The sequence below is a fragment of the Colius striatus genome, chromosome 10, assembly GCF_028858725.1.
Source record: "Colius striatus isolate bColStr4 chromosome 10, bColStr4.1.hap1, whole genome shotgun sequence".
NCBI classification, from domain to species: Eukaryota; Metazoa; Chordata; class Aves; order Coliiformes; family Coliidae; genus Colius; species Colius striatus.
Window position 1 is genome coordinate 2,863,605 of NC_084768.1, and position 23,322 is coordinate 2,886,926.

The 23,322-nt window shown below is 41.4% G+C and overlaps 1 protein-coding gene across 1 annotated transcript in view; it reads left to right on the forward strand.

Moving 5' to 3' along the window:
• The window catches only part of TNNI3K (TNNI3 interacting kinase), a 67,848-nt gene that overhangs the window by 20,656 nt on the left and 23,870 nt on the right, over positions 1-23,322 (forward strand). Inside the window, exons 8-20 of the mRNA XM_062004153.1 lie at positions 2,691-2,835; positions 2,924-3,028; positions 3,679-3,773; positions 4,391-4,540; positions 5,655-5,741; positions 6,723-6,779; positions 7,791-7,883; positions 7,969-8,026; positions 8,129-8,323; positions 8,663-8,767; positions 19,524-19,576; positions 19,900-19,952; positions 20,829-20,961. Coding sequence (XP_061860137.1) covers positions 2,691-2,835; positions 2,924-3,028; positions 3,679-3,773; positions 4,391-4,540; positions 5,655-5,741; positions 6,723-6,779; positions 7,791-7,883; positions 7,969-8,026; positions 8,129-8,323; positions 8,663-8,767; positions 19,524-19,576; positions 19,900-19,952; positions 20,829-20,961 — 1,329 coding nt within the window. The remainder of the gene's footprint in view (positions 1-2,690; positions 2,836-2,923; positions 3,029-3,678; positions 3,774-4,390; positions 4,541-5,654; positions 5,742-6,722; positions 6,780-7,790; positions 7,884-7,968; positions 8,027-8,128; positions 8,324-8,662; positions 8,768-19,523; positions 19,577-19,899; positions 19,953-20,828; positions 20,962-23,322) is intronic.

Sequence of the window (23,322 nt, forward strand, 5' to 3'; positions counted from 1 at the left end):
ATGAACTTGAACTGTTTCTTTTAACGTAACAGACTGATTCATTGATCAGCTCTGAGGCCGTGGCAACTGAGGAAAAATAGTGACCACTGAATAAAACTGAAAAGGTCAGAATACTGCTGAGATATAGCAACAGTTGCAGTCTAACAATAGCCAAAGTTCTTCCTCAGCCCAACCCCAATATAGGAGAAAAACATATAAAAGAAAGGTACTGCTCCTGTCTGTATCACCACGGATGTTTATGTTTTACATATGCATGCATGCAAAATCAGTGCAAGGATAGTCAGTTCTCCAGATGCTGGTCTCATAATTTGTGTTAATAGAAAAACTGTAGGGAAGGACTACATAAATTCTGAGGCTTTTCAGAAATCACATAAGGTCTTTCAAGCACATTTCTTGAGGTGTTCATCGAATTCCTTTAAGTCCCAAATTCATTTAATGTTTATTAAAGGCCAAAGACCAGCTCAAAGACCAGCATGCCATTACAAGCTGCTAGCATTTAAAGTGCTTTAACTACCTTGAGATTTTTATAGACTGATTTAGCATGGGTTTCTCGTTTCTGTTTTGAAGGGCTTCTGTGTCCTTCTCTCTTTCTTCACACCTTCCAGACTCCTGCAGATTGTTTGCGTTACCCATTTAATAGCATTGCGACCAACTTGAATTATCTATTCAGTAAGGAAATGCAGGTTTCTGTTTAGAATAACCAGCATGTACAGAAGGCAGCAGCACTTGGGGTACAAAGTATCACTTTGCAATTTGTTAATAATTTTTATGACAGCGTGTGTTGTTTGTGACAGTTTTATGTTATTCGTTTTTATGACAGCTGTACTACCTATCATCAATTTAACACAAAAATACTGTATCATCTCAGTTTGAAGAACTCCCCTCTGCTCTTCTTTAACAATTCCTGAATCAACATTTTGTACTTTTTTTGCCATAACTCTTCTTCAGAAGTGTTTTAACTGATGGTTTTGTTTTGACTCTGATCGTCTCCTTCCTTTCAAGACAATATCCCAGCTTGCCTGTCATGTTTCATTTAGAAATCAAAACAGCTATTAAAACAAAATATATCATCCCATGTTGTATTTAGTTATCCTTCCAGAGGGAAAGGAAATAGCTTGCAAGTATTTGACATCGTTTCTAACCGAATAAACAAAGGAGAAGGTATAAGTTTCCTTCCTCGGTCCACCTCACACCCCGCTGTGTTGTAGAAGCCCGTGACCCTGAGATCGCCACTGTCCTCCAGGCCATTCTGTGGATACATTTTCTAAAATGTTGACATTTATTATGATAAAACTTTGACATTTATTTCCCTCTTATTTATTGCACTTCAGAATGAATCTGTGCATGGTACTGCATCATAATCAAAAAGAAAGCTGACGTGTCACACGAATCTATAAAGTGAAGAATTATTTTAGAACAGAGAAAAGCAGCAGTTTTGTTTTCTTTACTCCTTTTAATGTGAAACTGAACTGAATCAGGGAATCATTTCTGATTTCTCCAAATGCTTGTTAATATTGTCTATCTTGCAACAGCTGTACTGTTTCACCCAAAACATCTGAGAATATGAGCTAGCCAGGAGTTTAAGAAACAGCATACAATTCAAATCCTCGGTGCACAGGTACTTACTTGAGAGGTATTTAGAATGAATTAGCTTCAACTTTCCTTTGCTTTTAATCTTAAGACACTGTGTGACAATGAAAGCAGCTATTTTTGCAGGTAGAAGGGTACAAGGATTGGTCTTCAGAAATTTAGAATTGCTTTTGTTGTATATATAACTTTTAAGTTGTGTGCAACATACACAATGTATGATTTTGCCACACTCTCTTAAATACAAGACCTTTGTATCACACATTGTTTGTTTCCCATGTGAAATAATGTTAAGCCAACAAATACCATTGCTGCCCAACAATAACATGGGCTAATTTTGCCCATTCTTTTATATAATTTCATGTTATGTCTAAGAATACTCCCATGCCTTAAATACATGGAACAAATACATAGTCATCCTTGCAGATGGAAGGAGACGTTGAGCAAAACAAAAACATTGGAAATCTGAATGCTCAAACTGATTCTCCCTTTCTTGCCTTTCATGCATTGGTGTTTTAAAAGTAACTGGGGAAAAAATATATGCTTATTGTGTCTCCTTTTGTATTTTTTGTCACTGTATAACTATATCAAGAACCCTTGATCCTGCTGCTCGAGGAAGCCAACATAAACCTGAAAGCCAACTGGATTTTCCTTTCTTAACAGCAACAATGAAATACGTTTCTTCCTAGTGATTAGTCACTATTTTTCCATGCTTTTGGAATAACTCAGTGGGTTTCTTTCTTACATATAGTAACTATGTAACTTATGTATCCTGACACATGGTCTAGGGATCGTTTATAACTCCTGATTCACTCATGGAAAGCTACATCAAAACATTCGACACATCTGCTGCTGGAAGAAAGGGATTCTACCCTAAGTCCAAAATGTTGTCTTGGCAGTGTACTACAGGTGGCACTGAGCAATGTAGTTTTGGTACATGCAGGCTTGCAGAAATCTCAATTTTAAAGAAACAGGACCATAAATATTTTGGCAGGAGGTTTCAAAACATATAGGAACAAGACACAAAGCATTGCTAAATATCCAAAACAACCTATATCAAGTGTAAAATGCGTTCTTTGGTCTCTTTCTGGGTCAAATGGCAGTGAATGCTCAAGACAATGAAGATCACGTTCCCCTGCACTTCTGCTGTCGATTTGGACACCATGAAATTGTAAAGTTCTTACTGCAGAGCAGCTTTGAAGTTCAGCCCCATGTGGTGAACATCTATGGAGACACACCTTTACACCTGTGAGTCACGTGGAGGAGCTCTGTTTTACATGGTTTCAGGCAAATCAGAAAGCTGGTGGTAACTGCTTTTTACTGACTTCATCTCCAGTGCGTGTTACAATGGAAAGTTTGAAGTTGTCAAGGAAATAATTCAGCTCTCGGGAACAGAAAGTCTCACTAAAGAGAACATATTCAGTGAAACGGCTTTCCACAGGTGAGATGTTTAAAATGCCATTATGGACAGAATTCCACTCATACATACGTGCAATGCAACACCTAAAACTACCATTGTCTCACCAACAGCCAGGAGGTGAGCAAAGCAAGCAGTGAGCTCATCGTGGGTGTAAAGTTTGTATCCTGAGATACAGGAGAGGACATGAAATAAGAGGTAGAACCAGATGGGGAGTGAAGAGACAGCAAGAGAGACAATGATGGGAAAGGCATTAGGTTCATCAACATCTGGATGAATAAGGGCTTCTCTTCCTGTCCAGTTTGAAAGCCGAGCTCAGAGCTGTTCTGCCTCAAGACCTGCTGGGGTCTAGATGTTCTGAATTAGAAACTGGGTGTCAGAACAGGACACAGTTTGGTCATAACGCTGTAAGTTTGTAATGTGTTATTTAAGAGACACCTTGCAAAATAGATTGTCCTAATTTTGCATAGCTGTGCAAAATTAGTTTATACAGAGATAATTAAAACACTTCTGAAACAGCAGACATGAACTACCTTGGTGGATTAACCAAGCACATTCCTAAAGATGCTTTATTCTATTACTACATTTTGTGTCATTATTTTTACATTTTTGGCTATCCTGGGTATTTTCCCTTTGACAGACCAAAACATTCACGTTTCCCTTTATTTTTGCAGTGCTTGCACCTATGGAAAGAACATAGAACTTGTGAAATTTCTTCTTGATCAGAACGTTGTAAGCATCAATCACCAGGGAAGGGACGGCCACACAGGTAACATCATTATCCTTAGTGTGTTTGAGCCTGTGCCAGCACCCAAAGGTCTGGGAGCCATACACCATCAGGATTTGCAGTGTAATTCCCACAGTAATTCGATGATCAGCGTCCTGTCAGAGAGATCTCAGCTTCTTTGACCTATTTTTGCAGGCAGGCATGCAAGCGGCAAGAGTTCAGTGAGGATGTGTCAGGCTCGTTAGCTTGTATGTGAGCAACGAAACCCAAGGTAAACTGATTCTCCTGTAGTCAGGCTTCTAAGTAGCTTAAAGAATTGAGCCAAGTATTATTCTGCCAGGGACTAGGCATATAGGGTACCCTGTCTGAAGGGCTGCACACCTCTGTGTCACCATTAGAGACAACAAAAAGAAAAGAGCCTGCTGCTTTTCCTCACCTACAAAGTCATTAAGTGTGATTTACAGGTGGTAGAGTGAATGCTGACATGTTGTGCACCAAACAATAGATTGCTTCTTGCAGCATAAATATTTTATTTTCACCTACTGCCTCAGGTATTTTTTTAAGAACATATTCCTTTATCAAGGAAATCAATTTGCTGCAAGTCCTATGTTCTGGACTGTTCTGACAGCTGTGCTTACCAGGCTTCTCTGATGTTCTAGGATTACACTGTGCTTGCTACCATGGCCATATTCGACTTGTACAGTTTTTACTGGATAATGGAGCTGATATGAATCTGGTAGCTTGTGATCCCAGCAGGTCCAGTGGAGAAAAGGATGAGCAGACCTGTTTGATGTGGGCTTACGAGAAAGGTATTTCAATTTTCTAGTTTCTGCTACAAAACCCATAGGAGCAGTACAAGAAGGAGACAACACTACAAAATAACCTCCCGGTCCCTGTGAACTAAGAGCTCTCACCATCTGCTTTCCAGATCCTGGCATGAAGGCTTATAAAAAGCAGCCCTTTTATTTATCTTCTCAGATACTCTGTTAAACGTCAGTTTAACTCAACACAGACTCCAGAACAGCAGTATTTATGTGCTGCTAACACAGAAAACACACAGCCTGTTTGTAAAAGGCTATTTCTTCCTCTGGTAGGTGCTTTAGTTTTTATTACTGAAGGAGGCATTACAAGGAGCAGTGAATCAGAGTCTGTAATCTTAAAGTCTTGTAAATATGGATCAAAGCAAGGTATTTTCCATGGCTCCTGGTATACTTTCCTGAAGGAAGAGCAATGCATCAGTTTTCTTTCTTCTTTTTGACTTCATGACTTCTGGGATATTCTCCCCTCCTCCAAAAGCATGGCGGTACCATCTATTATGAGAATGGCTGTAATACAGTAAACCTGTGGGTTTCAAAGGCCTTCCAAGAACCTGATATTGGTAAAATACTCTGTATGAAATTACTGAGGGAAAATTCAACTTTGAAAGGTTCAGAAAATCATTTTTAATATTGCCAAGCAGATCTCTGTGCAAACATCTGAGAGAGCGAGCGTGTTGTGTATACATCACTCTCTGCTGGTTCCTTGCAAAGGAATAAGTTGAGTACAGCAACTGCCCACAGCAACGGAGTGTACAAATTCTGTTTGGTTTAGGACAGCAAAAATGGAGTATTTGCCTTGAAAGGCCTGTTGAAAACTCTTGCCAACTTCAGTTTTAGTATTTCTGTATCAAAGGAGGTTCTACTGATGCATATCACATTTTGGGCTTAGATGGAGTCACAAAAATAACATGGGGAGAGGGTTTTATCAGCAGCTATTTCTCTATATTCTTGTGCTTAAGTATCATAGAATGTCACAGATTAGCACCACTGTGTCTTTGTTTGCATGGCTTATAGGCACACTGTACTTTTGTTTTAATCCCCTGATTTTGTCTTAAAACATAAATACCTCAGTTTACCTGCAAATCCTTGTCTTTTCCTTTATTAGGTCACGATGCCATTGTGACCCTTCTGAAGCACTACAAGAGACCTCAAGACGACTCACCCTGTAATGAATACTCCCAACCCGGAGGAGGTACGCTCTGAGGAATCACTTTACTCTCTAACTCAAGGGTCTGAGCCAAAGATCACTGAAGGCTCTGGAAATGTCCCACTGACACCAGGCAGCTTTGGATCAGATCTGTCTGGCACAAAGAACATTAATGTCATGAGAATAGCCATTTTACAGCTACTCTCTGTTTATATCAAAAGTCTTCCTTTATCCTAAAATAGAGTTGTCACTTCATATTACTCACCAGAAAGAAAAGCTAAGAGCTGTGAGATGAAGATCAATCCCCAGTAATCCTTACTCACTCCTTTTTACATCCTTAATACCTTGTTTAGCCATTTTCTTTGTGTCATTTAACTCTGAGGTTTCTTTGATTGCTGACATTCAGTGTGTTTCTACACTCAGACCCCTTTAAATCTTTTAGTATCTTTGGACAACTAATTCCCCCTTGGGAAGAATTAATTATCCTTTTTACTACAGAAGTACCCATCCAAGTTGATGTAAATCTTTAGGGAACTGAGTTTATGCATGCATTGGAAATTAACACACCCTGATAGATGTTTATTTTAATGTTGGTTGATAAAAGAACTGAGCGCCTGCTTGAGCAGAAAAACAGGAGCTACAGTGTTTGCTACATGAAGAAAGTATTCCAGAAAAATCTAGTCAGTGAACTAAACGGTGCAGTACGTTCACAGTCTGTATGTCAGAATTTGTGAATCTGATCTGAGTCCCTTTACAAAATCCAGCTGATACAAAAGGCTGCTTTGGCCACCCTTAACACCAGTGCCAGACAGCGTTGTTCTGCAGTGGTTAGCGAAGCTATATACCAATTACTTTCAAGAACACGGCAATACAACAATGCCACAACCATATGTGTTGGTGTGCTTGTGTGTATTTTCATCCCTTTATTATTCATTCTTTAAGCAATCATTGCCTCAATAATGTGTCTGTACAGCTGCTTATGCTGCCTTTGAATTCCATAAAAGTAATTCTGTTCTTCTATTTCAGATGGTTCCTATGTGTCAGTTCCATCCCCTCTTGGGAAGATTAAAAGCATGACTAAAGGTATTTTCAATGGCCAGGGAAAACCTGAATTTTGATGGTGTTTTTACCCAAGGTGTTTGTCAGCTTAAACATACTGTGCAAGGTTCATTATTCCTCCAATTGTCATTGTTCAGGGCTGTAATGATGGGCATAAGCAGCAGCCGTATTTCCCTGGGATAATTTTAGGAAACAATACCGTTACCTCTGTTGCTGAGCATCATGGGAATCCTTTTTTTCATTCACTTTAAAAAATGTATATATTTGTACTTCTTTGGAAAGAAAGGATGTGATTGTGAATTAATACTAATGAAATTCATACATATGCATGAACACAAGCAAATACTGCGTTGAATTCCACTACAAAATGCCTGGATTATCCTTACCAGAAACAATTCTGGACAAAAGTAATGTGTTAATCTGAAACCCATGCAGATAAAACATCCAGATGAATATGTGTACTTCAAAATATTCCAGTTTCTATGGTGCTTTCAAATTTATGCTTCAAATATTCACTCTGTATCTAATAAAATCCTTACACCCCTTTAGCAGCAGCATCAAAATGTTCCATTTAGAAATACTTTGACAAACTCTATCATCATAAACCAAAAAGACCAACAAGGTAGAGAGGTTTGCTAAATAAATTAAGATGCAAAGTTTAGCTTCCATGTGCCACTCAAGAGACAAACCTGATCTAGCACTAGCTGTACAGAACCAGAGGAACCAACTCTCCATGTAAGGAATTCTACACAACCATCACATGAGAGAGGCAGAATATGCTTGTGGGAGAGTCATCACCAGGGATAAGATTTTAAAGCCAAGAAAGCCCAAAGCAACTGTAGCGTTGCAGGTATTTGCTGTTATTGGGGTTTACTGTAGTTACAGGGGGGAAAAAGGGAATAGGACTAGCAGTCAACTGATTTACAGGAAAAAAATCAGCTTTTACTGTGCAACATTGGTGAAGTTAAATGTTTACATTCTGTCCTGCTGCACGACCCCACGTTTTACAAGGAGGGTACGTGTTTTCTTTGGCAGAGAAGGCAGATGTTCTCCTGCTCCGTGCTGGTTTGCCATCACACTTCCACCTTCAGCTCTCTGAAATAGAGTTCCATGAGATTATCGGCTCAGGTACCAGAATTAAGATTGTATCTGTTCAAAATGTCTGCTGTTCACAATAAGTAGCTTTGTGCTTAACGATTTTGAACCATTTTAGGGTCTTTTGGAAAAGTCTACAAGGGACGGTGCAGAAATAAAATTGTTGCAATCAAACGGTGAGTTTGTTCTTTGGCCAATCCCCTATTCTGAATGGTTAAAAAACCCCCCATATTTTGTGATACTCTCACCTCACTGTTTTCTTTCATGTGAATTCTAAGCTATCGAGCCAATACCTACTGCTCCAAATCTGATGTGGACATGTTCTGCCGTGAAGTTTCCATCCTCTGCCGACTGAACCACCCGTGTGTCATCCAGTTTGTGGGAGCTTGCTTAGACGACCCAAGCCAGTTTGCTATAGTTACTCAGTACATCTCTGGAGGATCACTCTTCTCCCTGCTTCACGAACAGAAAAGGTATTCCACTCGTCCTCTGCTTGGGCTTCTGATATAGGAATTGGAAGACTAGTAAATCGATGCTGATGTGAATGTTATTAATTTGGGTATAAAACAGCAGAGAAAAGAACACACTAGAAAAATTGGACCTTTGATTCAGGTTCTTGGGGGTACATGGGAAATTAGTAAGTATTCAAATAATTGTTATTTGATGTTAGTTTACATGATATACCTCTACATTACAGAACATTAATTCATATTTAAAGTATCAATTCGTATTTAAAGGGTCCATGATTTACAGATAGCATTTGTTTAATTGTTAACAGTTGCTTGGTTTGATTTCTTTTTTCCTAAATACAGAACACTTGATCTGCAGTCTAAATTAATCATTGCTGTAGACGTTGCTAAGGGCATGGAGTACCTCCACAATCTCACACAGCCAATCATACATCGTGATTTGAACAGGTAAGTTTCTTTATCCTAAACATCTGGGAAATGTGAAGCCTCAAAGTGATAGCAATGCTCTGCAATCTCACAGGTACTTGCAGATTCTTGTAACCTTGCAATATCTGAGCAGTGGTGTAACACAGAAGAAAGTCTTCTTGCATCAGCTGGGCTGGAAAATTGCAGCAAAATGCTTTCCCATTCACTGGAGCCCTTAATTCATTGAAAGCCTTAACAGAAGATAGTCAATTTTCATGCTTATAATATGAATAATACCTTACCTGAAATTCACAAAGTGTTTCTGTCCTGCTTACACAGTTCAATCCTGTGGGAGAGCTGTTCTACTATTTATACTATCCAGTACGTTTCCTCAGGATAAATTTTTAAACCAAAACATTCATTAACAACACGACAAGGGGTGATGGGATGAAGCTGGAACACAAAAAGTTCCATTTAAATATCAGAAAAAACTCTTTTACTGTTTCAGTGAGGGAGCCCTGGCACAGGCTGGCCAGAGGGGTTGTGGAGGTTCCTTCCTTGGAGGTATTCAAGACCCTCCTGGACACGTTCCTATGCGACTTGATCTAGGTGACCCTGCTTCTGTAGGGGGGTTGGACTGGACGATCTCTGGGGACCCCTTCTAACCCCTCCCATGCTGTGATTGTAATTCACATCACCTACTTTTCCCCTCCCTAAGAATTAAGTCCCTGATTTGTCACCAGTTCCCCCAAAGCTGATGTAGAAATGCTAAAAGTCTTCCAGAAAGCAATTGCTGCTTGTTTTAGGTACCTATCTTGGAAAGGATGAAGCCTTGCCTAAGCCTGTGCTTTTTATGGGAAGAGGGGTAGCCATCTCATTTAGGATAAGTGCCTAATGCTGATGCTTGTAGAGGCATGGTAGGTAAATCCCAGCCCAGCAAGCAGTTGATAGTGCTATGAAGCAGGAGAGAGTCTGCATGAATCAGGTATACAGCTTTCCCTCTAGAAATTAAGTAGAATTGAAAAAGACTTGGAGGGTTTATACAAGCTACTATGAGCCACATCTGCTGAGCTGTAGGTGTCATTGAAGGGTGCAACTGTCAAATAGTATTTTTTCACACGTGGCCCACCAAAGCTTGACCTTTGTTGGCAGTAGGAAATGTCTTTTCTATTAAGCAGAGTTCTTTTTTCTGTCACGTGTGCATCCAAAGTCACTCAGAATAGCTGTTCCACACTCACTTTTGCCTTGGATGTGGGCTAGACAAAATTACTTGTAGTAGTAAAGAGGAGCAAGAAGGTGAAGAAAGCTATTGCTGACTATTGTGCTTTCTAGCTGTTATAATTTGCCTTGAAACATCTCCTTTGTATGTACAAACATTGTGGCAAGAAAGCTGCCACAGGAAAGTTTTTTAAAAGCGGGATGAATTGAGTTACAGAAGGGGTGTTCTTCAGTACCAGACATCTGCTTCTTCATTTTCCACTGGCTTGATTGTTTTTTGAAAAGCAAATGTTAATGTTAATGTTGTTGATCTCCTCAGTGACTAGTCCTGTAGAGTTGTGAAGATATGTGCATGCACATGATGTTGTTAATGCTCTCTCAGTGCCCAAGAGCCTTGGGTTCAAATGGGTACTTTCAAAAATGAATATGTGCTCTTGAGGACATTTTTCAAACAAAATAATAACTCTACTCACGGTTACAAATCAAAAAAACTGTCCTTGCAAGCTGGAGAAGAAAATCACATCACTAATGCAAAAGAAGCTGCACATCATTTTAGGTCTAAAACATGCAGTCTACAAACCCTGTCACTTCAAGCCACTCTTCTGGGATTTATGTGCCCTCAGTTAGTAATATTGGTACAAATTCTGCTCTTCTGCTTTGCTGTACTCATCCAGTCCACTGTCTGAGTTCATCCATCTGCTTGGGGTAAAACTGCTATGAGCACACAAAAAATTTACTGTTAAACTTTGCCAATCCTTCATTCCCAATTCCTTCATTGCCAATTCCTTCATTCGAATGTGCAGGTGGGGTGTTTCTCTATGGATATGATAAATGTATGATGTTTAGAAGGATATTGGACAGTGAGGTGGATGGAGAGCTGCTGAATGACAGAGCCCAGAGGGTGCTGATCAATGGCACAGAGTCCAGTGTGAGGCCTGTGGCCAGTGGAGTTCTGGGGCCAGTCTGGTTCAACATCTTCATCAACCACTTGGGTGAGGGGACAGAGGGACCCTGAGCAAGTTCCCTGCTGGCACCAAACTGGGAGCACTGGCTGATTCCCCAGAGGCTGTGCTGCCATTCAGCGGGATCTCGACCAGCTGGAGAGTTGGGCAGAGAGAAACCTGCCGAGGATCAACAAGGACAAGGGCAGAGTCCTGCAGCTGGGAAGGAACAACCCCCTGCACCAGCACAGGCTGGGGTTGAACTGCTGAAGAGCATCTCTGCAGAGATTGATCTGGGAGTCCTGGTTGATAATAAGCTAAATATGAGCCAGCAACGTGCCCTCGTGGCCAAGAAGCCAATGGCAGCCTGGGGGCATCAAGAAGAGTGTGGGCAGCAGGTCAAGGGAGGTTCTGCTCCCTCTCTACTCTTCCCTGGTGAGGCCTCATCGGGAGTCCTGTGTCCAGCTCTGGGCTCCTCAGCTCCAGAGGGACAGAGAACTGCTGGAGAGAGGCCAGTGCAGGGACACCAAGATGATCAGGGGACTGGAACATCTTTGATATGAGGAAAGGCTGCGGGACCTGGGACTGTTTAGTCTGGAGAAGAGGAGACTGAGGGGGGATCTTATTAACATTTATAAATATCTAAAGGGTGGGTGTCAGGAGGTTGGGACATCCCTCTTTTCTATAGTAGCCAGCAACAGGACAAGGGGTGACGGGATGAAGCTGGAACACAAACAGTTCCACTTAAACATAAGAAAAAACTGTTTGAGTGTTTCAGTGAGGGAGCCCTGGCACAGGCTGCCCAGAGGGGTTGTGGAGGCTCCTTCCTTGGAGGGCTTCAAGCCCCACCTGGACACGTTCCTGTGTGACCTGATCTAGGTGACCCTGCTTCTGCAGGGGGGTTGGACTGGATGATCTCTAAAGGTCCCTTCCAACCCCCACCATTCTATGATTTTATGATATGGGTGATGTGTTCTACTCATCCATGTAGTCTGGCTATATGGAGGTTTAATCCAAGGATATTGCTTACTATAAGCCCTACTCTGCAAACTTACTACAGCAGAACTACATAAAATTTGTGTGTGGAAGAGTGTTTTAAATGCACTTTGGATTGACTGAATACTTTCAAAAACAATGTCTTTTGTCAAATTTCTTTTAGCCTAACAAAGCCTGAGCCCACATCCCTGTGCACTCGGTTTCTTTGGTGATATCTGAGCAGAGACACCGAGTCCTCGGTGGGTGCAGAGAAAAATCTGTTCTTGCTGTCCTAGCTATGTAGATAGCCTCATGATGTGCAAATTTCAATGGAGAGTGGTGAAACACCTAACTGTATTGAATTGTGAGATTTTAAATGAGAGTTATTCTATTGCTAATGAGAAAGAATGAGTCTCTTTTTTCTGCTAGGCCTTTGAAGCAGAGGGCACATCATTTGAGCCTGGGATGGCTGGGCTTTCCTCTCACACGCCACAGCTGGGTACTGCTTTGAACAAACAGCTTTCTGCTGGTGACTCTCATCTCTTCAGCTTCTCCAACCAAAAAAATCCTGAGTACTGAGGTGGACATTCAGCTCTTCCATTTTGGCCTAAGTCAAGATTGCTAACAGTTTCTGAGTAGATGCCTTTTCTCTTTGGCAAGTTGATCTTAACCCATCTTGTATGGCAAGGTTTGGATTAAGAGCGAAGAGAAATTTGATATTACGAACTTTCAACATATGAAATTGTGAGGAAAAGCTGCTCACTTGACAGAGCCTTTCTACACTGAATTTTCTCCAAAAAAAAAGACAGAAAAAGCTAAGAGCAACACGCCTCCACCAGCCCCAGAGGCTTTGGGGAACGGTGCAGAAAAAAGCTATTTAGGCCAGACTCGGGTGAGGGAGTGTCCATTTCTTAAAGGACAAGATGTATTGACTAGGATTGTCTGTGCAGAAAGCAACCTGGCTATCAACCTATGGAAAAGACAGGTTGGAAGAATGTCTTCTCACTACCTCGTTTTTCTTTTTCCATGATTGTACTCACCTCATTCCTCCACATCCACTCTCTCTTGCTCTCCTCCTTACAGTCAAGGTTCACTTCACCTCAATGCACCGGCTCTGACTTCATGCATCCCCCACTTTCTCACTGAGTCTCCTCCATATTCTTGCATCTCTTCACGAGTTCCTTTCAGGCCACCAAACCATGGAGCTCAGAGGGAGATGCTTTCTTCTGAAGCTGCAATTCTTGCCTCAGTCATGGTACAAGCCAAGAGACATGTGTCTGAATGCTGCAGCCTGCATCACTGTTTTGGGACAGCAAAGATCCAGACCTTATGGTCCATTTTTATGCCTTCTCACTACTGGCTGTTACTAAAATAGCTCTGCATTGTAGGGTTTTAAATAATGTTTTCTACAAAAGAAAACCTAAGACAGTATCTCACTAGAGAGATGAAGAGTATATCGTTGCCTCACAGAACTTCTACCAGATCATATTTGTGAGGGTCAAAAGATAATTTGCTCTGAGGACATCAGTGCAGTTGATGTGTGAGGCTCCGAGCAGCTTAACTTCTGAAACTTTTTAGTGTGAGAGCAGAAGTTGTGTTTTCAGCATGAGTCCCAGTCAGTCCACAGGCACAATTACTAGATAAAAATCTTCTATGACAACTTAAGAGAAAGATCAAGAGTGAAATTCTGACCCTCTTGTATTAAGGTTTGCCAGTGGCTTCACGGGAGCCTCAAATTTCTACCTTAAATTTTGACATAACTCGCAACCCTCTTTGTGAGTTCTGAAATCTAATGCAATGCACATAATGCATTAAATACATCTGCAACATGGCTTTACAGAACAGAGAAGAAAATGAATCTTTCATGTCTCTACCCTGGAAAAGGGGTTATCCTTCCATTTTGAGCATAATTGGGAGTTTTATTTTGCTTTCCAGGTCTGGGAAAAGAAGCTCTGACAGCTATCAGCAATGGTGACAAGTATCAGCTTATTACTACTCACACCGTGGTGAGGGATTGTAGCCATAATGATTATAGCACTTTAATAAAAATCAGACCATTTTAGTATCAATTTAATTTAAGCCATAACAGCTGAACATGGTTGAACCAAGCCTTTGAGCCACTAACCTTCATTTGATGGCTCTAACTATCTATAAAAGTTTCTGAGAGCTGGCTTAGTGAGAAAGATGAAAGAGAGGATGGAAGGCTGGTGGTAATGGGGATGGTGTCTGCAACTCCTCTTTGTTATAAAATCCCCTACGAAATCTTAAAATAGCGGTTGCCTTTCATTAAACCCACAGTGTGCTAAAGGCAGAAGGATCTTTTCATGGCCCTGTTCTCTGAGGAAGGGACAGGCACTCAATGTGCTTTGCCTGTCTCCTGCCCTGAGATGGAGAAGCCGTTGCATCTGGCAGGCCTGCAGAACTACTGGCTTTTGTAAAAGCCAGGATGATGACACGTTTCTCATCCTTTTCCTGCTTTTTCTTTCTGTGATTTCATGAGGAGAGTGCTGCCTTGGTCTCACCTTTTCAAACTGTGTGTGGCCTTAACAGAATACAATTAACTTCTGATCCTGTTGAACTCATTATTAACCTATCAGATCAGATTTATCTTGCTGTGTTTCTCAATGCAGAGGCTTGAGATTTCCTTTCTCATCTGTAGTTTTCAAATTCCCAAGAGTCACCGAGGCAGTAACAAGCATCTGTGAGCTGCACCTTACAAGCCTTATTTCTGTGGGTTATGTTTTTTACTTTAGAAAAGAAAAAACCAGTGAGTGTAGTGCTGAGTGGTGGTGCCAGGCTGACAAAACACTTCGCAGACTGTCTTCTGCTCTCAGATATGTCCATAGTCTCAGCACCAAGATGGGCCTTTCAGCATTGTTTTGGCAGAAAGACTTTTGCATGCCATACACAGAAGGAGCCTCTGTTGATTTCTTGTCCACAGAAACTGTCAACCCAGGTCTTGACTACACACATTGTCAGGACGGGTTTATCGAGGTCTATGCAATCCTTGAGCAGCCTGAAGTTGTATCTAGGGCTCAATACAGTTTCTGCACATTGAGAAACAGTGGTTTTGGTTTTTTTTTCCCTACTGACAGAAGTTGAATTTAAACCAAGGCCACAAAAAAAATCTGTAGTTGTGTGTGATTCCTGTGTCTACATTGAACCCAGGGTACAGCCTTCGAGAGTCCCTCTAGTTTAGCCTAGTGTTTGGTTAATGTTTTCATTTAACATCTGGTGGGGTCTCAAAACAATTCCACATCATACTCAAATATTCTGATGGGAAGTATACAGGGAGCTAGAATCAGATCAAAAGACCATTTGTATACAAATATGCATATAGGTGTTTAGTTAATGCTTGGGGAATTAGAGAATTCCCTTAGCAAACCTGAGTGTAGTTTGTTGCATGAAGGGCTGCTTGCATGCTGAGGGGTTAAAGGGAGGCTGCTGGAATGCTGCAGTTAATAAAACCAGAGGATAGCTAAGGTGGGAGAGACCTCCAAGGTCATCTAGTCCAAAACCTTCCCCAAAGTTGGTCTGACTTCAAAATGAAGGACCAGTATGAAATCTAGTAATAGTACACAAAGCTGGCTTCAAACATTGTCTCTGGAAGAATATTTCACTTCATATCACAAAACATCCCAGTAGATGAGACTGAGCCCCTTACAGAACACAGGAGAGGAGACGTTTTGGACTAGATTCAGTTTTGGCCATTTTGATTGGCAGAGCTTCAATCCTTTGCTTCTCTGCCCCTCCATAAAGAATTACTGTGGAAGAGGAAGGACTGATGCCAACAGCTTTCAAGTCCCACTGTCCAAAAAAAGACACAGCCAAAAAAAGCACAGTCAAAAGCCATGAAATGGTGACTGGTGTTAGGAGAAAGATAGGTTTTTCAAGATTAAGGTTTTGAAGACTCACCGAGCCCTATTTGCCGTGTCACAGTGCTTGTAAAACCAGTAGTGCCTCCTAAGTGACATGGGAACGTGTCTGTCTTTGAGAGATGTCATCAGGAATGTCAAAGAGACCGATTTGGTTTAATGTTCACTGCCATTCACTGGAGATTAAAAGACCGTGAGAGGAGAAACAAGATTTCTCCTATTTTTCTGTCTCTCTTATTCCTTTTTTGTTGCTGTTCATTAAGGACTGGACAAACAAAAACTAGAATAAGATGTTAATGGTGATGTGTACCTGATAAAGCCTATTACTGCCAAACGGTTTAGTTCCACAACATATCAACAAGCACAAGAAACACACCAAACCGTGTTAACTTGGAGCGCTACGGAAGATCGCTGGTTGGCAAAAAGGAAGAATTATCCACTCCAGCATTTCCCAGATTTTGTTACTTCTTTTTCTCTACAGTTTTGGCCAAGTAAATATCATTTGAATTACCTCTCCAGATTTAACGTGTGCATTTAAGCTGAAACAAGTATTGCCAAAGGGTATCATTGATCCGTGTCAGAGAGAGCCACAGTGAAAGAAAAATGTGAGGTGCTTACAAATTGTGCGTTGCATCCCCCTCTAGTGACCAGTCTGCATATAGACCAGGAAGGCCCTAGAAACCTATGTGAATCTATCAAAGTTATGGCTTGGTTTTCAGTAAGACGTCCAGTTCATGGAAATTCTCTCTGGAAACTATTAAAAAAGGTTCCTTTTTACTGCAGTCGTTTGATAATTTATGTTATCGAATAATTATGAAGCTGCTTTCAATTGCTGCTTACTTAAAGGTTAAAATCACATTCCCTTTTGGTGTGGGGCTTTTCTCTTTATGAAGATGCAAAATGATAAGTAAGAGCTGAGGCAGAGCTGGAAAGGTTAAGTTTAATGCGTTATAAACCGGTGTTGTGTGCTTAGTCTGGCGGCTATTTGTTTTTACTTTCAAACTATGGGATATGGCAAGATAGTTCTCAGAAGCTCTGCTCTTAAATGTGGATAGAATTTGGGGATTTTCCCCCTGTAAGTTCCTGTACAGTCAGAATCTCCTATTTCCATTCTGCCTCAGCAGTAAAGTTGATCGAGACTCACCCTCACTGTTTTGTTTTCTAGCAGCACATATTGTTTCAAACAGTCTCTTCCAAGTCAACAGAAGGCATTTCCAAATGCCAGCCCCACGTGAAAGATTCCTCAGCTAGTTGCAGGTGAGCTAGTACACCTGTACCAAACACATACCTGTAGTCCTGCATGGGAATACCAGTTCTGAGATAAAAACTTTGGTACATTGTCATGGCAGCCTGCCCAGAAGACTAATCCCTGCCCCTAGGGAGGGATAATGCATTCAGGTTGAGCATCCACCCAGAGCAGATAATCTGCTTGCAAGGCTGGGAACTTCGGTCCTGTTTGCTTACACGTGATCTACTCTAAACCTCCAGAATTCAGGAGTTGATACCTTTCTTGTGTCATCTAGTCTTTTATCTGCTCAGTGCAAGCCCAAGAATAAAGGGCTCTCAGATGAGAATTCATTGCTTTCCAAGGGTAAGGCTGCTTCTTTCTCTTATTTGAAGCCATGAAGGTGAAAATGTGTAATAAATGCCCATTTGATTCTTATCTAATCTGAATATCTTCCTTTTCAGCCTCAGGTATTGGAAATACTTTATTTTGGTTGGGTTTGCAGCTCTCCTGACCACCTGCTGACAGGGTGACACTTTTATGAAGTAGATAAGAAATATTTATAGTTTGATGTAGAAATCTGTTTGCGGTTGTTTTGTTCATACTTGGAAGCTCACTTTTTCACACCCTCTAATTAACAGGAAGGATGTGTATGTGGGGTTAGGTTTCCTCCTAGGTATTATTCATATCCCTCTCTGTCTTCGAGCAAATAACATGTAAATAACCCCGAATTTTCTTCACATTACCTTCAATAAATGGGTTTAAACCTTCACACAAATCTCGTAAATCACCTCTTTGGTTCCAGTAGTTTTAGGACAAATCCAGTAGATTTAACTTTAAGCCTCCAAATATCTCTGCTGACAATCTAAGGTAAAGTTCTGGTTATCCAATCCTTTGCATTCACTGAGGCCTGCAGTTGCTATGGTTTCAAAGATCTCACAGAAATCAAACCGCTTTGATAGGTGTCAGTACAAGTAATTACCTTCCATAAATGATTTCTCTGATCTCTAGATGTCCTGACAGAGATTGTCCCAGACGGGTGCTGACCAGACAAGAATTTTCCTGCACTTGTTCCTCTCTTGCTGACTCCAGAAACTGTCTGGGGCACAGATGAAGACTTTACATTAAAACAGAAATCTAACATCCACATCTAACATGGACACCCCATTTTCATGGCTTTTCTTGCTGCTGCAGTTTAGCCAGCAGCAGGGAACGGGCACAGCTGGGCTCACAGCCCTCACACAGCGACTCAGCACTGCCTGGCAGTGTGGGGTGCATGGTATTCCTCTCTACTAAATCCTACTTGGCTAAACCACAGCCCCTGCCGCGGCTGGGAGCAGCGTGGGCTCCACGGGGGCACCAGCCATCGCCCCAAACTCTCCCAGACGACCGCTCGCAGCCCCAGCCGCTGCTGTGCAGGGGTGCCAGCTCCATCACCTGCACCAGTTTGCCTCGGGAGCTGTGGAAGGAGATGCAACTCCCAGGTTCCATCACCATAGCCAAAATGCACTGACATTTTTCTAAGTGCAGTTTTTAAGGATAAATGCAAAGTGTGGTTCTTTTGGTGTCCAGGAGGGAACAGCACTTTGTGCTTTGGATTGTGCCTGTCAAACAGTGACAAGCACTTCATGGACAAGAAGGTGAAACCTTAAAGAAATCACTAAGTGCCCTTGTCTTATTAAGCAGATGGAAATCCTGTGCTGTACCTGAGACTCACTTCAGATCCAGAACAACTTAGCACACATCATCAGTTGTACTCTGCTAGCTCTCAAAGAGGTTGTAGCGGGGAACACTGTGGAAGTGGAACATGGATGGAGGTCAGGACTGAAATGTTATTTCTAGAACCTGACAAATCTCCCTTAGTGTGAGCAGGGAGGACCTTTCATCCTAGATGCTGAGATAAGCTGCAGGAAGAATGACATATCTTCTTTTCATAATCAAGTGGAGATATTTTAAGGAACAAAGTACCTTTGTCTCATGAAAGTAACATTTGCATTATTAAGTGTGGTTATTACGTTGAATAGGACTTACCATTATGTCTTTTTTTTCCCCCTCCATCTTAATGGATTTCTGATGGCTTGCATGATCCATTCTATGTGGACTCATCATTTCTGTTTCTTCTGTGCACTTCAATCCCTTCTAGACATCAGCATAAATTAAGAATGGACACTAAAGCCTTAAAAGAGAAGAGAACCAGTCCATGCAAGTTTAGGTTTTTATATTCAACTATCACCTTTTTCACTTCATTGCTGAGATTTGGTGCACATATTGAATAAACCCATTATGCTTAATCTATAAGTAAGAAATCATTTTGCTCTAGTATTGATTAGACACCGACATTCTCCTTTATGAAGCTGTTGGGTCTGCCTTCCGAGTTAGTGTGCACTTTATGACAGTAAATATGAGATGTAGCTAAAAGTGGTGTGTCTGTAGACATTTACCTACTTAAGCAGGTGATTTGCACTCCTCAAGAGTTCAGCTGTGAACTAAAAACCCTAACGTTTCCACCATCTGGAAGATACTGCTAAACAATGACCTGTGGTAATACTTCTCTTCTTCCCCAGTCACAATATTCTGCTGTATGAGGATGGCCATGCAGTTGTTGCTGATTTTGGAGGTAAGGAGTTTTTATGAAACATTTCATAAATTAACCCCAAAAATCTCTAAAACGAAACATGTGCTGACTCAGGAAAAGCTGAGGAGGTTACTCTTCATGTTGTTCTTATGAAAGGGCACAAAAAGACTTTTAAGGGTGGAACTGCTTGGGGACAAGCAGTTGAAAAAAACAGCCATCACAGTTCTCCTGGACTCTCAAATCCCCACATTATTCTTAGAAAAACAAAACACTTTTTATACCAGGACTTTTGTACAACGAGGTGAGTGTTTGTATTGGCTTGACAGTGACTTTGTTTGTTTGTTTGTTTGTTCTTCACATTTCAGAATCTAGATTTTTGCAGTCTCTGGATGAAGACAACATGACAAAACAACCTGGGGTTTGTTTCTTGTTTTGTTCCACATACCTAGTGTAAAACATGCAGGCAAACTCAGTTTAGGAGAACACAGCATCAGAAATATTTCTGTTGGGAAAGATGAACTGGTTCAGTATTTTATATCTCTTCATGTTTCTTTGTGGCTTGGGTGGGATTTTTGCCTTCAAGGCTCTTTAATAGCAGAGATGAGGTCATGTATAGTATCCTACCCATGACAGAAAATAATGTTTCATAAGGTTGTCTTTAGAGCTTTATTGTCCCTAAAATCCTTAGTAAAGCATCATTTTTTTACTCCACCCTTCCTCACTCACGCGGGCAGATTGCTGGCAGGTGGTTCCCGTTTCTAACAGAGAGATAGTCACTCAACACCGATTTCCTCTCAGAGTTCTCCATTACAAACCTATTGCTCACACAGAGTCAGCTTTACAAGACAGTCTTGTTACCTTCACAGGTTTTAGTCCAGGTGCATTCTGTGCATCACTCCGTGGTCATGGAAGTTTTCATCGTCATAACAACTAATTAGGAAACAGGATGTGGGGATGCTGAAAACAGGGGCTGGCAGTCGTCTTTTTAATAACTGTTAAGGAGTGACTGCTGCTGCTGCTGTGGTCTTGCTGGGGTCTGATACCATCTCACAGAGACAGGCTGTCTTGGGAAGAAAGTAGATGAAGTCACTGAAGTGCAAAGGAATGTGCAAAACCAGCCTGAAGCCACTACTCCAGTGAAAACTTTTCCTGGCAGATTTTCTAGTTATTTTATGGAGCAATTGAGGCAAGGCAATAAGAGAAGAAAGGAAAACAAACATACAAGTACAGGAAAATATGTATGCATGAGGAAGAAGATGCTGTTAACGTGTTGTTGATGTTTCCTAATGCGCAGAACCTCCGTTGGATGGCCCCTGAGGTGTTCACCCAGTGCACCAGGTACACCATAAAAGCCGATGTTTTCAGCTACGCTTTGTGCCTCTGGGAGCTGTTAACAGGTGAAATTCCATTTGCTCACCTGAAACCAGGTAAGATGTTCACTGAATTCAGATCTAAATGTCTCTGAACTAGAGAAGTAGCTACACTGTGTACTATTAACCATTACTTTACTGAAGTTTGGTATGAAGTGCTAAGATTATGCATTTGATGGAGAACACAGAACTATCCCACTATAACCACATCTGTTACTCACTACAGTTCTATATAACTTAAAATTCTTGACCCAGTTCTAGAATTATGAGCAAGACACTCTAACTGTAGGCCTTTTGTCTCTCACACCAGTGCTGGGATTGTAGAGACATTCCTTGACCCATCCCCATCTTCAGCATCTTCTCGTGTATCTTCAGAACTGCAGAGAAACATTTCCAGTGCTACACTTTGCACTCCCTGAGATTTTGACCCCTTGATGACTGCCAGGAATTGTTAGAGGGCAAGAGTGCCATAGGATGCAGTAAGAGCCCAGCATAGGGAATGAGGGAGGTTTGGGACCCACTTCCATGACAGCCCTGGCTGCAGGCGGATCTGTGGCCACGCTGCTCTGCAGCTCTCTCTGCACAGGACACAGCCTGGAAGGAACCTTACTGAGACATTTTGCTCCAGCAACTGAAACAGCTGAGAGACATGCTGGGGGATCTTTAGTTGTGTTTTAACTGGGTTTGGGGTACAAAGAAAACAGTTTCTGAGAGATGTGCAAAATCAGTCAGATGGATTTCAAATAGGTTTTCTGATGTTTGCAGAAGGCATAGCCTATGGCAGCATTTCAGCCACAAAAAGGGGACCTCAAATGCTTATGCCTAAGTAGAATACAAAAATCAGTAACATATAGTCCTTTGGTGCTCGTGCACCTATGTGCCTGTGCATGTCTTCGTGCTTAATTCTGTCTCTCAGGTGCCTGTCAACATGCTGTTCCCATATTGGGTCAATTGCTTTATACATTTCCTCAAATACTAAATGAAATAAGATGTATTATTATTCTTATTCTCTTATATTTTTGAAGTCTTTTTTGATGCATGCAGAGTTTTAGTTACTGATTCCTTCCTTGGTTTAGTTTGTTGGGGTTTTGCTTTTGTTTCTGTTGGGGGAATAACTGAACAAAGATTCACTTCCCTGCTACTTTGAGATGATACCTCCAGTAAACTCCTTTGGATGCCTTTGTGATGTTCAGAAGGTCAGCCTCTCTCATGCAAAAGGCAGTTGTCATGAATATCATTAGCAATTAGTGTGCAGCTTTCTATATGACCTTCTACACTGCATTAGCTCATTTTCATATCTCTTCATTTCTAACTACTGAAGTGATGTAGAAGCCAAACACCTGACTCAATTCCTCTCCAGGCTCTAGAAACAAAATGCCTTTAGCTGTGAGCCTGAGCTCCAGCTTCCAACATGCTCAGGTTTGATCCAGATCTCTTCTTCTTAAAGTGAGCCAGCCCACTTAACACCTAATTTTTGTCCTGAGTGGAATTTCTTCCCTTCATGGATAAGGAAACCGAGACTTTAAAATGTAGACATCTTGGAAGGCAAAGGGGGTGAGAGGACACCCTCTGATATCTGAAGGTCCTCTTCCTTGGCTCTTTCCACAGATGGCATTCAATTCACACCTGTAAAACTGTCAACATCTAAGCTTTGGGTGGAGTTTTGTAGGGAATCACAGGGATTTAGTTGCCTGGAAATCACAGATGTGAAATTACATTCAGAAACTGAATCATTGCATCCCACATAGCAAAAGCAATGCAAAGATGACACTTGCACAAGGCAGCAGTGTGCTGTGATTATGAGCACAGAGGTATCCAATGTAGGAGATGTTGGTAAATGTTCTGCAGTCACTACAGTTCTTCCCCTGATCCGTAAAAAGAGAGAGCTGAAATAACATTTTTGCAGGTAGGCTGTCATTGATTGCACTCATGGTTTAGAGTTGCTCTGACCCAGAAGAGAGGCAGGATCTGACCAACCAGCCAAAGCAGAAAACCCTCAGAGGTTCAAGGACAACACGTGGCACAGCTGGAAAGCATCACTAAGTTCAGTGTTTTGGGGACCACCCAAAATCTGTTTTGTTTTGCTCATTTTTGAGAAGAATGGATTCTTGTCATTTCATTCAGCCATTCTGAAGTACTTTTTAGCAGGTACATTTTTTTCTTAGCTGAAGAAAAAGGCCCCTGACAGCAAAAGGAGAGCCCAAACAATAGTGACCCAGACACACTTTGTAAAGAATTACAGAAGCATACAGAGGCACAGTGAGTGTCCCCCCCTTTCTTTTTCTCATCCTAACTCAAACTGATGGAATAAACCTTATTACCTTTAGTAAGACGAGATTTTGCCAATAGGTAATACATCCCTTACATTACCTTTGGCAGGGAAAAAATGGAGCTTTTTTCATTGCTGCCTTGATCTGG